Genomic DNA, 13,880 nt, shown 5'->3' with positions numbered 1-13,880 from the left:
TCTCTCACCTCACTCTTCTCGTCTGTCTCACCTCACTCTTCTGGTCTGTCTCACCTCATTCTTCTGGTCTCTCTCTCCTCTCTCTTCTCGTCTGTCTCGCCTCACTCTTCTCATCTGTCTCGCCTCACTCTTCTCGTCTGTCTCGCTTCACTCTTCTCGTCCGTCTCGCCCCACTCTTCTCGTTTGTCTCACCTCACTCGTCTTGTCTGTCTCACCTCACTCGTCTCATCTGTCTCACCTCACTGGTCTTGTCTGTCTCGCCTCACTCGTCTTGTCTGTCTCGCCTCACTCTTCTTGTCAGTCAGCTCGCCTCACTCTTCTCGTCTGTCTCGCCTCACTCTTCTTGACAGTCAGCTCGACTCACTCTCCTCACTGGAGAAATGAAATCTGATCTGTGATGCTGTCGTTCGGCACGCTGCATTGAGTTCAGTTTTTAATTGTAGTGTCTGTTCTTTTATGGAACTAAAAGATTTTTATTTCTATAAAAAAATCAAAAACGACGGTGGGGGTCGGTGCCGCGGTGGGCAAGTGACGTAACCGGTGTTGCGGCTTAACACCGGTATCACCGTCAACACCGTCTATCGCGGCAAGCCTACTCCAAACCCGAAGACTTGTCAGATAAGAGGTGAGGTGAGCTAATCATAGACTGAAGACCCAGGTAAACAATTAATTAATCTTTTCTGTTTCTTATAGCACTTTTGTTTTGTTTGTAGTGTGATCAACGTTTGCGTAAGTAGTAGACATATTAGGGAAGCAACACGTAACATTTTAATAATATTTTGCTAAAATGAATGAAATGACTCTAAAAAAGATTCGTTCATTTTGCTGAACGAGACTAGTCAGTAAAATGATCCGAACTTTCCATCACTACAAACCAAATGCATTTACTTTCAGTAATAGCTGAAACCAATCGAATCTTCTTTAATGATTCATCGAAGCGAATCGAAATGACTCGGACTGTTGAAAGTCGAAGATCGCTCAGAGCGGGAAAACCCTGGAGTGGAAACAACGAGTCCTTTGGCTATGTTTGGAACTATTTTTGTTGGAGATTAAATGTACAATCCACAGTAACTGTTCAGTCTTTTTATTTTAATTCTTGATTAAAATAAACTCCAACGTCACCATTGTGCTGATGTTCAGAATTCAGAATAACTGTTGCTTTTGTGATGTTTCAGCAATTCTTCATAACATTCACATGTATTCTGCATTTACTGACAAGTTAGGCTTGAACCTGTATTTTTAAGACAACTTTAAAGTGAAACCATTAGTTAGAGATTAATGATTGGGATGATTGTTAATGATTGTGAGGCTATAAATGAAAATGAAATGGAATCGAAAATGATAATAATGTATACATACATTTAACCAATGTTATTATTAAGTGCTAGTGACACACAGTCCTTGTTCGAGTTACAGACAGTGCAGTCTGATACAGCGTTTACCCTCAGTGTTTGAAATAAGCTTCACACTGTTGAAGAGGAGGTCTTACTGTTCTCATTATAGCAATGTGAGCAAAACCATGATGAATGCTTAAATGAGCTCTCGAGCTTACATCTGTAACATGCTTTTCACCATACAAACAATTGATTGTGAAAACTTGAATGCATGTGAACAAAATTGTCATTTATTATTACATAATAAAAAAATGAATCATTTTTCACTTCCGTAAGTGAAGAAAAAGTGAAGTTTTAAATTCACAGTGAATCTCAAATGTTTCAAGTGCAAAAATTAAAAAATAAATAATCAACCAAAGGTCAAAATAAGCAAGTCTTCACTTTCTATGATGTTCAGAACTAAAGCAAACAATGCAGTTCGAGTCACAGTCAGACGTCAGGCTGTGTTTGAAATATTCAATGTTCATGTGTGTGTGTGTGTGTGTGTGTGTGTGTGTGCATTACACAGTTATAACATTACACTTCAACATACACACAAGATGGATGGTTTTATGACATATTGATTAAAATAATTCAAATACATACAAGCAGACAAGTGTGATGTCAGAAGAGTGACTGGCTTCATGAATCAGCAGGAAGACGTTACATGATTACGAGTCTGGGATGTCCTTTCACTATTTTCTGTCCATGTGTGCAACAGCTGAGATCTCACTGGGATTGAGTTGTGTTACAGTAAGTTAAAGCAGTGATGTGCACGTATGACGCACACTAAAGCCATGACTGAAAGTAGACTTTTAAAACAGAACAGCATGTGCCTGTGTTGAGCACAATCTTTGCAGACACCGAATCTAAAAGTGTTTCCTTCATAGCGCACACACATTCATTTGAGCACTGAAATCACGATCCTGTATTTCCCAGATCTCAGCACACATGACTGCGTGTCCGACAGCAGGCTGCTCACTCATCTCCACTCAGAGCATATCACCATTACCCTCTTTTATATGCACTAACTCTGTATTCACTAAAGGACACGGTCTGCAGCTCTGAAAGACGTACGTGATCAATAATTCACGGTGGACTCTGATCAAATATACAGCGTCTGACAGCTAAATCACTTCTCTAAGGTATGGAGGTGTTTGAAAGGGCTAGACTTTCCTCTGACCGCTCACTATGCTGTCATACACAGAGCTGGTCAGGGGGACGTAGCTCTTCTCGCTGCAGTCCAGGAAGAAGAGCGGCTGGCTGATGCTGCAGGGGTCGAAGCCGCTCTCCACCAGAGCAAACTTCTGCTGCTTGAAGGTGCTGGTCATCTCCAGAGACTCCTGCAGACACAGGGCACATGATGAGCCTCAGTGCTCATGCTGGAACGCGTGTACATGTTCCACACAGGTCCCAGTCCAGACGTCTAGAATGCGGTTTCTGCGCACAAGCACAGCTGAATGGACAAAGCCGTGTTACGTGGCTTACAGTGGAATGGGAAAGAAAGTGGATGATTTAACAGCAGTACCCCAGTCTGCATGTTGCCATTTACAGTACAGTTTATCTTTAGACGAAAATCTTAAAGTCAATATTTCCACTGTTATTGCCCAAAAATAAAAGATTTACAGGCGTTAATTCATAATACTCCACTTTAACAGGGCTTGCTGTCAGACTATATGGAGTAGCTATATACATGTTTTGATTGAAATGAACAAGATTTAAACAATGAGAGTGCATTATAAATCCATCTTCCGAACACTCGCAAGCCACACCTGGCTCTTTGACAAAATTATCGATAAAAAATCAAATCACTATAGAGTTCAGCTTGCTGCAGAAAAAGCAACCGATTACAACTCCTTTGTTGTACAGACTACTGAAGTTATTGAAAAGTTATATATTTCATTCACTCACATGCGTGCACACACACACACACACACACACACACACACAGAGAGGTTTGTTTTTGAGAAAAGTGGGGACATGGGGTAATGTCCTGAAAAGTCACCTTTTCCTTGCAATACCTATGTTATACTTTTGTCATTATACATATTTATGTCCTCATTTGTCACAAAAACGCGCACACACACACACACAGAGAGGTTTGTTTTTGAGAAAAGTGGGGACATGGGGTAATGTCCTGAAAAGTCACCTTTTCCTTGCAATACCTATGTTATACTTTTGTCATTATACATATTTATGTCCTCATTTGTCACAAAAACGCGCACACACACACACTCTCTCTCACACACACACACACACACACACTCTCTCACACACACTCTCACTCACACACACACACACACACACACACTCTCACACACACTTACACACACAGACGCATGCACGCACACACACACACAGACGCATACACACACACACACACACACACACACACACTCACACACACACACACACACAGACGCACGCACGCACACTCTCACACACACACACACACACACACACTGTGGTCAGTATTTGTGTTGTACCTGCAGTCTAATGAAGAGAGGTCGAGCGTATGATGGCAGTTCTCTGAGGACGTGACTGAACAGTTTCTTCCCATCAAATGTGCACTCGGGCCTCACAATCACTGCAGCCATTCCGGCTCGGCCCTCAATTCCTGTGCACAGAAACACACATGCTTTTTAACTTCCTGTTTTCTATCTCATCAGCCAATCACAAATTAATTGAAATTATTAACATTTATTTGAAATACAAAACTAAACAAAAACATCAAAAGGCCCTTTGATAACAAATTTAGTTTATTTAATAAATATGTAAATATACATCTACACTTTGATTAGAATTCAACTAATTGGACAAGATTTGGAAAGGTGTATTAGCCAATCGCACACAGACTCCTTGGGCTCTATCATACACTTGGCGCAATGCAGAGCCAGGCGCGACGCAAGTGTTTTTTTGCTAGTTTCAGCCCGACGCAGTTATCATTTTCACGTCCTGCGCCATGTTGTTTAAACAGCAAATGCATTTGCGCCCATGTGCGTGCTGGTCTGAAAACCAGGTGTGTTCAGGCACGTTGCTATTTTGAGGCAAATGAAAACGCCTGCACCATTGACCAACTGAAACCTGGTCTAAAGTCAATGGCGCAATCTTTTTTTGTTGTTGCTATTTAAAGAGCGCGTTAGTAATATGCGCCTATAGGTGGGTGAACAATGCACGTACACTCTGCTTATTACACACACAGCAGCACACAAACATGCCAAATATTAAAAATGAAAGGATTACAATGTAGAAGATTATTATTGTGCCCCGTAGATTCTCTCTCTGGAGATGCGTTCAATCTTTGCTCTTGCAAATTCCTCCGTGTAATTAGCAAATCCGCCATGGCGCAAGCGCGATTGGTTTATTGCACGTTACGCCCAAAACACTCCCATGACTCATTAAGAGAATATAAACAACCCTTTTGGACCATGTGTCCGATGCGCCGACCGTTTTTCCCGTCGTTCAACTAGCAAAAGTGGATTTGGACACTAAGTGCACCTGTGCTTCAGACCATGCGCTTAGATCGTTAAAATAGGGCCCCAAATGTTATTCAGATAAGAAAGACAGTCAAACACCAAACAGTGTTCACTGAATTTAACACAATGATCTTCAACATGTGCCTTACATAAATTACTTGAGACATTAAAAATCCAATCACATTTGTAAAAATATTATACAAGCAATCTAACAGATGTTAAATGTAAGAATTTCACAATGTGAAATAATCTCTCAGCAACCGGGTGACCTTTGATGAAAGTCAAGACACGTTTAGCTAAAATAAGGCATTTCTCAGTGTGTCGGTGCTGGTGTGATGTTTAAGCAGTACCTGGCACCTGGACTCCGTACACATTGGCTTCCTGAATGAAATCCACCAGTCCCAGGATCTCCGTCACCTCAGTGGTCGCCACATTTTCACCCTTCCATCTACAACAACGGCAGCAGTGTACAGAATTATAGTTCACTTTTATTACTGAGATTATGCTCATATGCATACATGCTGGATCTCTGTCCCTCTCCACCTGAAGGTGTCTCCCACTCGGTCTCTGAAGCAGATGAAGTCGTCCTCGTCCTCAGCCATCAGGTCTCCGGTGTTGAAGTAAGCATCTCCTGTGACAAACACGTCTCTCAGGATCTTCTTCTCCGTCAGCTGTTTGCTGCCGGCGTAACCGAAGAACGGACTCTGACTGCAGATCTTAGACAGCAGCAGCCCTGTCTCTCCTGATCATCAACACAAGAGCCCCACATGAGCAGACAGCATGGCCATTTGCCTTCACAAGAAGTGAGTGTGTACAGAAACATGTGATCATGTGCGGTCAGCCGGTTTAACATTGCTTACAAATCCTGACAGGCCGATCAGTCATGAAAACTCGGCAAAAACAACAAAGTCTACACTTTTAGGCAGTTGTTCCCAAACACGTCCAGGAGACGTACAGTAGGTAGTCAGCCGAAATGCTTAAATAAAACCCAGTCACTTGGGAACTCGTGCGTGACAGTACCAGCAGGCGGCGCAGAGGGACGTCTGACACCCTTTAACATTTTCACTTGTACAGTGGGTACATACCCACTGTAAATAAAGATCAAAACAATGAAATAAATCAGTGGTAATATTACAATAATAGGCTAGTAAAGTATCATAACACTTAATCTTGAATTATTCATCAGATAAATGTTTAATGTTCCAGCTATTTGACCACTGTTACGATGAAATATTACAGTGACACCAGTGCTTGAAGTATGCTTACTTTACTGTACAGTACCAACTAGTATCTTAGATTAGCTCTTTGAATATTCATTGCATTTAAAGAGGTATCCATTATGCCATAAAAAATATAAAACGATAGAAAAGGTTGATTATTGTTAATAGGAAGATTGTGAGTGATATAGTTCTAACACATATTTTGGTACCATTGTCACATTTATATCACAGATGAAAGGATTGAAATTACATTTAATAATTCACTGATGCATACTTGCTCGCTATCGGTGGTTTTCTGACACATCTATTCCGGTAAACAGAGCCCTGCTCATGACATGCCGAAAAATATAATGTCCTTGAATGAAGAAATTGCTGTTCACTTTTTATTCTCACTAACACCTCTTCCAGCAGCTGCCTAGAATCTGAATTCTACATGAGAAGTTAAATCTATTAATTACTGAAGGGTGTCATATAGAGTCATATTAGGGTAGAGTGGGGGAAAACAGCCCCCCTTAAGGACTGTAATTGTTTTTCTTCTGTGAAACAAAAGTGAAATGTGTCCAGAGTTTTCATGTTATTAATACATTAGTGTAAAATGATGAATACAAAAGCCAGGTCATGTATGCGTTACGTACAGAGATTCAGCGAGCGGGTGGTTGGGGGAATCCGTCAAAAATGTCAAAAATAAAACATTAATCACCAAAATACAACTAAAGAATTTTGTAATTGAATGAGATATGTATTAAAAATGTCAAATGACTCGTTTCATATTCAGCATTATATATAATATATTATGCAGTGTTGCTTGGTTGTACGCAGCAACACTGTAGTTTTGGTAAAACAAATGTAAAAATATATCGCAGCAATAAGAATGCAGTATTTCTCATTTTACATCGCATCGTACTGGGAATACATGCAAACCTGTAATAAAACTGTACCGAGACTTAATGTAATCAGTTTTAGTTCCAATAGTCTTGAAAAAATATTAATTTTATATTTGAAAAACAATACTACTTAGTTATTTTTATTTTTGTTTTAGTCATTTTAGTTTTAATAGTTAACCTCTACCAGCCTACTTAATCTACTTATTAACTGTGATAGTAGTGTAATAATTATTAAAAGAAATATATTGATTTAACCGATACATTATTTACATGAGGAACGCCGCATTCTCATATTTATACAGAGATACATTTATTTCAATAGGCCTAATCATTGTAGGAAAAAATGTTGAGAGGCCTTTTAAATGTAACATATTCAGAAAACACTTTTTTATTTTTGAATATATATTTCAAATGTTGAAATTGTATATTTTTGTTGATATCGTCTCAGTTTCCGTGAGTGATAATTTAGCATGTTCGCTCTTGCAGATCAATGCGGCTGCATGAGAAGCTTTTACTCAAACATGGATTGCATGAAAGCGAGGCTCCTGTTAAAATCCCTGAAGCTGTCAGTAATTGAAGTATAATTACTGAAGCTAACTGCACTATGATTCCCTTATTTACAGCGCGTTTAAACACGAGGACATTTCATTAATCCATCTCTTCTTTTCAGTTTCATTGATTTGGCTAAATCTTAGCCAGGTTTTAATTATTAGTTTCTTGTTTTAGTTAAATAATGGGAACAAAATAATAGTGCTCACGTTTTACTAAAATAAAGGAAGGAATTCATAGAAATACGCAACGATTTCTTAATTCGTGGACCGATATCTTTTTCCCACGTCACGTAGTTCTGTCAAAATAAAGGACAGGTAACGAATAACCAAGTATGTGTGTGACATGCAGAAATGCATGCCGTTTTATTAAAGGAATTTTAAAATATAACTTTTTTTTTTAATGGTGTGACAAATATTTATTGTATATTTGATATTTAGCATATAAATCCATGTAGCCTGTCGACCACTTTTATTGCTCCGATGCAAAGTAAACCACCTTTTCTTTATTTCAATATAACATTTGATTCATATTATAAAAATAATACTGCACTGCAGTTAAATGTGTAGAAACCTAGAATATGATGTAGTACTGCAGTATAGAGTAAAATATAAGCACAGGCACACACGCTTGACCTTTATCCTGCTTGAGTTCCTTCTGAGTAACAAAGCACAGGACTTCATAATAGCCCACGCACGTCTGCAGGAGGTCTGTTATAGATCGCTTCATCTGCTGTGTACAAACATCTGATAGCATTCTAAATCATACACATCTTAAAGACATCTTCTACACGTCTATTTGACATCTGATAGGAATCGTCCTATAGACGTATAGCAGATGTGCAAACAATAAAACATCTGTCTTGCAGCCGTCAAATGTAACCTATTGGCAAGGCAAAGCCGACTGCTCTTTGTGAAAATGTGCGTTTGCATATGCGTTTGCTTGATAACTTTTGGTTAAAGTGCCACTCAGCGGTCAAAAGCTCATTCTGGTTGAGTACCATCTGTAGTAAAAGTCTATATCATGACGTGTAAACAGTGCAGATCACTGATTGGTCAGAGAGAATCTTCACTACCAGCGTCATTGGATTTTTTTGACACGCGACACCAAACCTGCTAGAATTAAATCAAAAATAAATTAAAAACAGTCAGCAACAGCCACCGCAGTATCATCTGTTTGAATGACTTTTTTAAACGACCGTCGCACGCAACTTGAGAAGAGAAATGGCCGTTTTGTGGTCTGTAGACGAGGTGCAGATGTTCGTCTCGTTGTTCTGCAAATATTCATGGGAGACATCCAGACATTTTAATAGGAATCAGCATGATCTGGAATTTGACATAAGGGCAAAGGTTTCCCCACAGGTTCAGCTGCTCGTGCACGCTTGCCTCGCTGCTCGTCTGTTTAAGCTCTGCAGCATGGACCCCACTGCACAACACGGCAGGCTTGGGTGCGTACACTCACATGAAATCCTGCAGGAGCCGAGTCAGCTAAGGTCTAATGCTATCGTCACCGAGAGGGTAAAAGGCATATCTGACTTTTTCAGATGTTCTCACCTTTCTGAACGTGCTGGCAGAATCCACTGTGGTCCCTCATAGGCTCCTCTCTGACCAGGTCATACTTCACCAGATCATACTTAAAAATCAGCTGCAATAACAAACAAATCAGACAGCAGATACCAGCACGGTCCAGTGGAGAAATACCAGCTGGATAACAGCAGCGTTCAAACACATTAGACTGATACGAACAAACACCTTCATCTAAAAATCTCATTCACGACTAAACTCACTAGTGCAGATCTCATGTCCTCCGAAACGGCAGTTCATTTATTCATTGGTTATAATTAGTGGACAACTGATTCAAGCTTTTGTAGTGATTGACGCCGATATTTATGATAACACTCAATTAAACTTCAAAGATAGTAAATAATAATTCATATTTATTTTAAATAATATTTACTACAGTAATTGGAAAATTAATACATTTGAAAGAAATATCTGAACTTAAAACAAAAACTTTTGTAAAAAACAGATTTAGACTTAAGATAGCAACGTCTTGATTCTGGTCTATAATGTTATAGGGATGCACCGAAATTTCGGCTGCTGAAAATTATCAGCTGAAATGGCATTTTCGTTTTTTGGCCAAAAGAGAAAAATGAGCTGAAAATATAAGGATTCACTCTTTCACATGCTCTGATAATAATAGAGTTGTAGAACTATACATTATTTGGACAATTTAAAAAAGTTAAATCTGATTGTGTTGCATAGAACTGAATAAAAATTGCTTTACTTTTAATAAAAGTGCGGTTATTTTATTGGCGTGTATTTTTTTAATTCAGTATCATTCAAATGATTGAGTTAAATTAAAAAGTCTTACAAAATTATTTTACATTATTTAATAAAATAACAAATAATTATTAAAAAGCATTTTCGGTTTCGGTTTTTGGCCAATAATTTTATTTGGCCCTTCAGAAATAAAGTAATTGTTAAACATATAAATGCTGTATTATTCCAAACCATGGGCCATGCTTCCAGCATCCAGAGGGCAAATAAAAAATAGTTCAATCCAAAAGTATTGTTTAGTGTACAACATGTTGGAGATTAGCTGATAGGCTGTCGATTCATTAAATGATAAGCTGTTTCCTCTAAAAAGCTGTTTATTCAGCGTAGTGAAGCCTCTCCTCCATTGACATCCATTCAGAAAAGAAAAGAAGGTCTCCTTCCTCTTTATTTGGCAGATTTAGTGTACTGGGGCATTAGGAGCCACACAGACCAGAGGATGAGCGCCCCCTGCTGGCCTTCCCAGATACTGACCAGCTCAACCCTGCTTAGCTTCAGTGGGCCACCTGTCCTGGCGATATGGCTGTGGCCGTCACATCACGTGTGAATTAATTTGCTAGTTGCATTGGTCTAATAATAATTATTCATTTATGACACACATTGTTATTTGCTTGTACCTGTAACTGTTGATTAGTCAGGTAGCATATTAACCAACTACCAATTTATTTACCTAGTTACAAACTACAATACTATAACATAGTTCAAAAATGTGTAACTGTTTATTAATACAATGTTGTATTAAAAAAGAAAAATATCTGATCATCAAAAAGTGTTGTGTTTTTATTACTTTTACAAATAAAATCGCAGGTTTATATTACTTTTATGAACAAATCTAAGTTAACATATTGCTAATCATATTTTCAGTGAGATGTCCAATCTTGTGTAATGACATCACTACGTCATTTAGCAACTTTTAGCAACAAATCAACCTGTTTTTAGTAACTTACAGACCTTTTAGCAACCCTAAAAAATGAGTTGGCAACACTGTTGTTGTATTTGTAAATGTTTTTGTATTTCCTGTTTGTATTGTATTTATTGCCAGAGTGTATTGTAATTGTTTATTTTCTTCCTCACAAGAAAATACCTGTGTGACTGTTATTATATAAGAGAGAATATCGGGCACCTTGTGTCAAAAATTTGATTGATTACCCCATAATAAAAATCCCACGCCCCCACAGCTCTATGCGATCATCTCTCCGTCTGTGCTAGGGGCGGGTAGTGGGTGTGGTTTACCATTACAGACCAACTTTATTCAGCGTTTGTCAGCGGTGAGAGAGGTTGTGTTATCACAGAACAGCGCAAGATGCTCAGCTCTTTTTCTTTTTCTGTTCTTTTCTGACTTTGTATCAGTAATGCGTCTGATGCATTTTTACAGCTTTTTACATATTTCACAGCTTTCTTCTAATATTGTTTAACAATAAGTAAATACTCGTCTTGACTTGTTTTACCGTTTCTGGAAATCACAGTCATTATTACATTGTTTCTATTGCATGCATGTTAGAGGTTTTTCTTCAAATGCATGTGAAAAAACTTTAATAAAAACTTCCCTTAACCGTCCCGTTTACAAATCAATACATCGTTTCACATTCTAAAGTTTAAAGCACATCGTTTTTGAACAGTTTCAATGGGCACGCACAAAAGCACATGCCCAAACAATAAGAGGGTCATAAACCCCATCATCGGGAGGGGTGGATAAACAGATGTACAAACAGGTGTCCAGTAGAGTGCGGAGGGTTGTGGGGGCGTGGGATTTTTATGATGGGGGGATCAATCACATTTTTGACACATGGTGCCCGATATTCTCTCTTATATAATTTTAATTGTATGCTAATAATAGCAATTTGTTATTGTATTAATAGCATCATTAAAGTTGTGGTAATGTTGAATATTGAGTATCTGCCGATACCGAGTCCCGATCCGATACTTGTATATTCCTATAGGAATGTATGTTTGGTGCACAGTTCAAGTACATTAAAGTTATTAAAATCAGCCCAATGTATACAGAGTTGCGCAGAGAGTAAAAGTAATATATGTATGTGTAATGTGGTGTTTGGGTTTTGTTTCCTGTTCATTGTTTTCATGTTTTTTATTGTGTAGTTAGGCCTCAGTCATGTGCTGTCATGTTATTCCCTTGTCTGTGTGTTATGTTCTGATTGGTTGTTTTAGTCACGTGTCTTGTGCTTATTGGTTTATGGTCTTGTCATGTGGTGCTCAGTTCTGTTTGTCCATTGGTTGGTTTGTCATGTGACCCTTCTTGTTTGGTACAAATAGCCCTTGTGTTCCCATTGTTCTTTGTCTTTTATTGATGTTGTAATCTGCTGTCGGTGAGTTAAGTCTGTTCATGCCTCGTCAAGTCTGTTCAAGTCAAGTCTAGTCAAGTCTTCGTGTATTGTTTGGATGTTTGGATCCCTTGTAAATAAATCTGCACATGGGTTCTTCACTACGCTCGCCTTCAGTGGACTGAATCATTACAGAATGTATCTGCATATGTATATATATTACAAGATACACACTCTTTCTCTCTCTCTCTCTCTCGCTCTCTCTCTCTCTATATATATATATTATGCACACATTGTATACAGATATTGGCAGATGTACTGTAAACATGTTACAATGGTTGACACTGTAAACAGACTTTGTGGTCACAGTTATGAATATGGGACTACTTGATATAAACTATAAACGTCTTGTATTTCATATGTATAATAAGCAAAGTAATTGCAACATAAAGTGGAGATAAGGTTAGAAAGCATGAAGCTCGCGGTGTCAGTCTGTCAATCGAGTCCGAATCAAGACTCAACCCATAGCGGCATGTTATAACAACGACGTCTCTGATGGCAGATAAAAGTTAACGATAAATGAATGAGTGATCATTACAAAAGTGCGCATCAAATACACTGAACACAGAAGCTCAATCGTGTGTGATGAGCTAGAACAGGCCTCAGTGTTTCTCAGTGTCTTACACACACATTTGACTGATTTGAGCGCCTTCCTTTCCTGTTAATGGCAGTTGGCAAACCCACTTAAAGGAGCATAGCACCTCCTGCTGCACGACACCGGCATGACAGCTGACGGAAAATAAGGATCGAGCTGAGGAGAGAGTTACAAAATTGCTTGATCGGCCCCGATCCCGATTCTTGAGATCAGCTCAGGACATCCCTAATAGTTAATAATTAAAGGTGCGTTCCGATCGACAGGGTCCCTACGCAGTGTTCACTGCTCCCTATTCTGTTGAAGTAGACTTCACTGACAGTAATCGCTCATTTGGAACACTCTGGAACGTCAGCAAAGAAATGGGGTCACGCAGTTATAATATAACATAAATACATATTGTAATTTATTTTACTTTAAATACATATTAAATACATACACAAATATGAATCTAATAAATATAGTCAACATTTATGTTTAGACTGTTAACAGATTGTAGTGGTCTCAACAGGTAGTAACTCTCATGAGGTAAATAAAGTAAAATAAAAATGACAGAGCCTCAGCTGTTTCTCACCGGTTTTACTTAGTTTCACTATTACCTATGACTTTTGGCTCAATAAACTCCTAATTACTGCTTATTAATTAAGGTGTCACGAATCCGGTCCATGAACTTCCATCTGCTAGCCATCAGAGGTCACCCTTTCCATTTAATTGACTCTCGCACTACACACTGTTGCACATCACCCCGGACTACATATCTCATCATTCATTGCACTGATTGCACTCAGCACGGATTGCACACACCTGTTTTCACTGATTGCACACAGCTGTTTCACATCACTCACTCACTATATATCACTCACTCAAACTACCATTCACTGCCGAGTATTGCTTAGCCTGTTCGTTTTCCTAGTTCCTGTTATCCTTCCCGTGTTTCCTTGTTTTGCCTTGCCTTGTCAGTTTTCTCGGTTCTGATCTTTGCCTGTCTCCCTGGATTTATCCCTCTAGTCTCGCCCCTGTGATTCTGTTTGCCGATCGTCGACCTACGCTAGCCCTAGGACTATTCTTGTGTTTTGCCCGCCATATACCTGTCTGCCATTATCTGACCCAT

The 13,880-nt window shown here is 38.8% G+C and overlaps 1 protein-coding gene across 1 annotated transcript in view; it reads right to left on the bottom strand.

Annotated features, from left to right (window-relative positions):
- Nucleotides 1-1,637: 1,637 nt before the first annotated feature.
- The window catches only part of slc27a6 (solute carrier family 27 member 6), a 38,833-nt gene continuing 26,590 nt past the window's right edge, over nucleotides 1,638-13,880 (bottom strand). The window contains exons 6-10 of the mRNA XM_016253835.1: nucleotides 9,056-9,146; nucleotides 5,393-5,591; nucleotides 5,200-5,297; nucleotides 3,860-3,990; nucleotides 1,638-2,716 (exon numbers count right to left, since the gene is read on the bottom strand). Of these exons, the coding sequence (XP_016109321.1) occupies nucleotides 2,540-2,716; nucleotides 3,860-3,990; nucleotides 5,200-5,297; nucleotides 5,393-5,591; nucleotides 9,056-9,146 (696 nt within the window). The 3' untranslated portion in view covers nucleotides 1,638-2,539. The remainder of the gene's footprint in view (nucleotides 2,717-3,859; nucleotides 3,991-5,199; nucleotides 5,298-5,392; nucleotides 5,592-9,055; nucleotides 9,147-13,880) is intronic.

Source organism: Sinocyclocheilus grahami, unplaced genomic scaffold (genome assembly GCF_001515645.1).
Source record: "Sinocyclocheilus grahami isolate Dianchi unplaced genomic scaffold, SAMN03320097.WGS_v1.1 scaffold1205.1, whole genome shotgun sequence".
Lineage (NCBI taxonomy): Eukaryota > Metazoa > Chordata > Actinopteri > Cypriniformes > Cyprinidae > Sinocyclocheilus > Sinocyclocheilus grahami.
The sequence above is the reverse complement of the archived record's forward strand: the minus strand, read 5'-3'. Positions and strand labels throughout refer to the sequence as shown.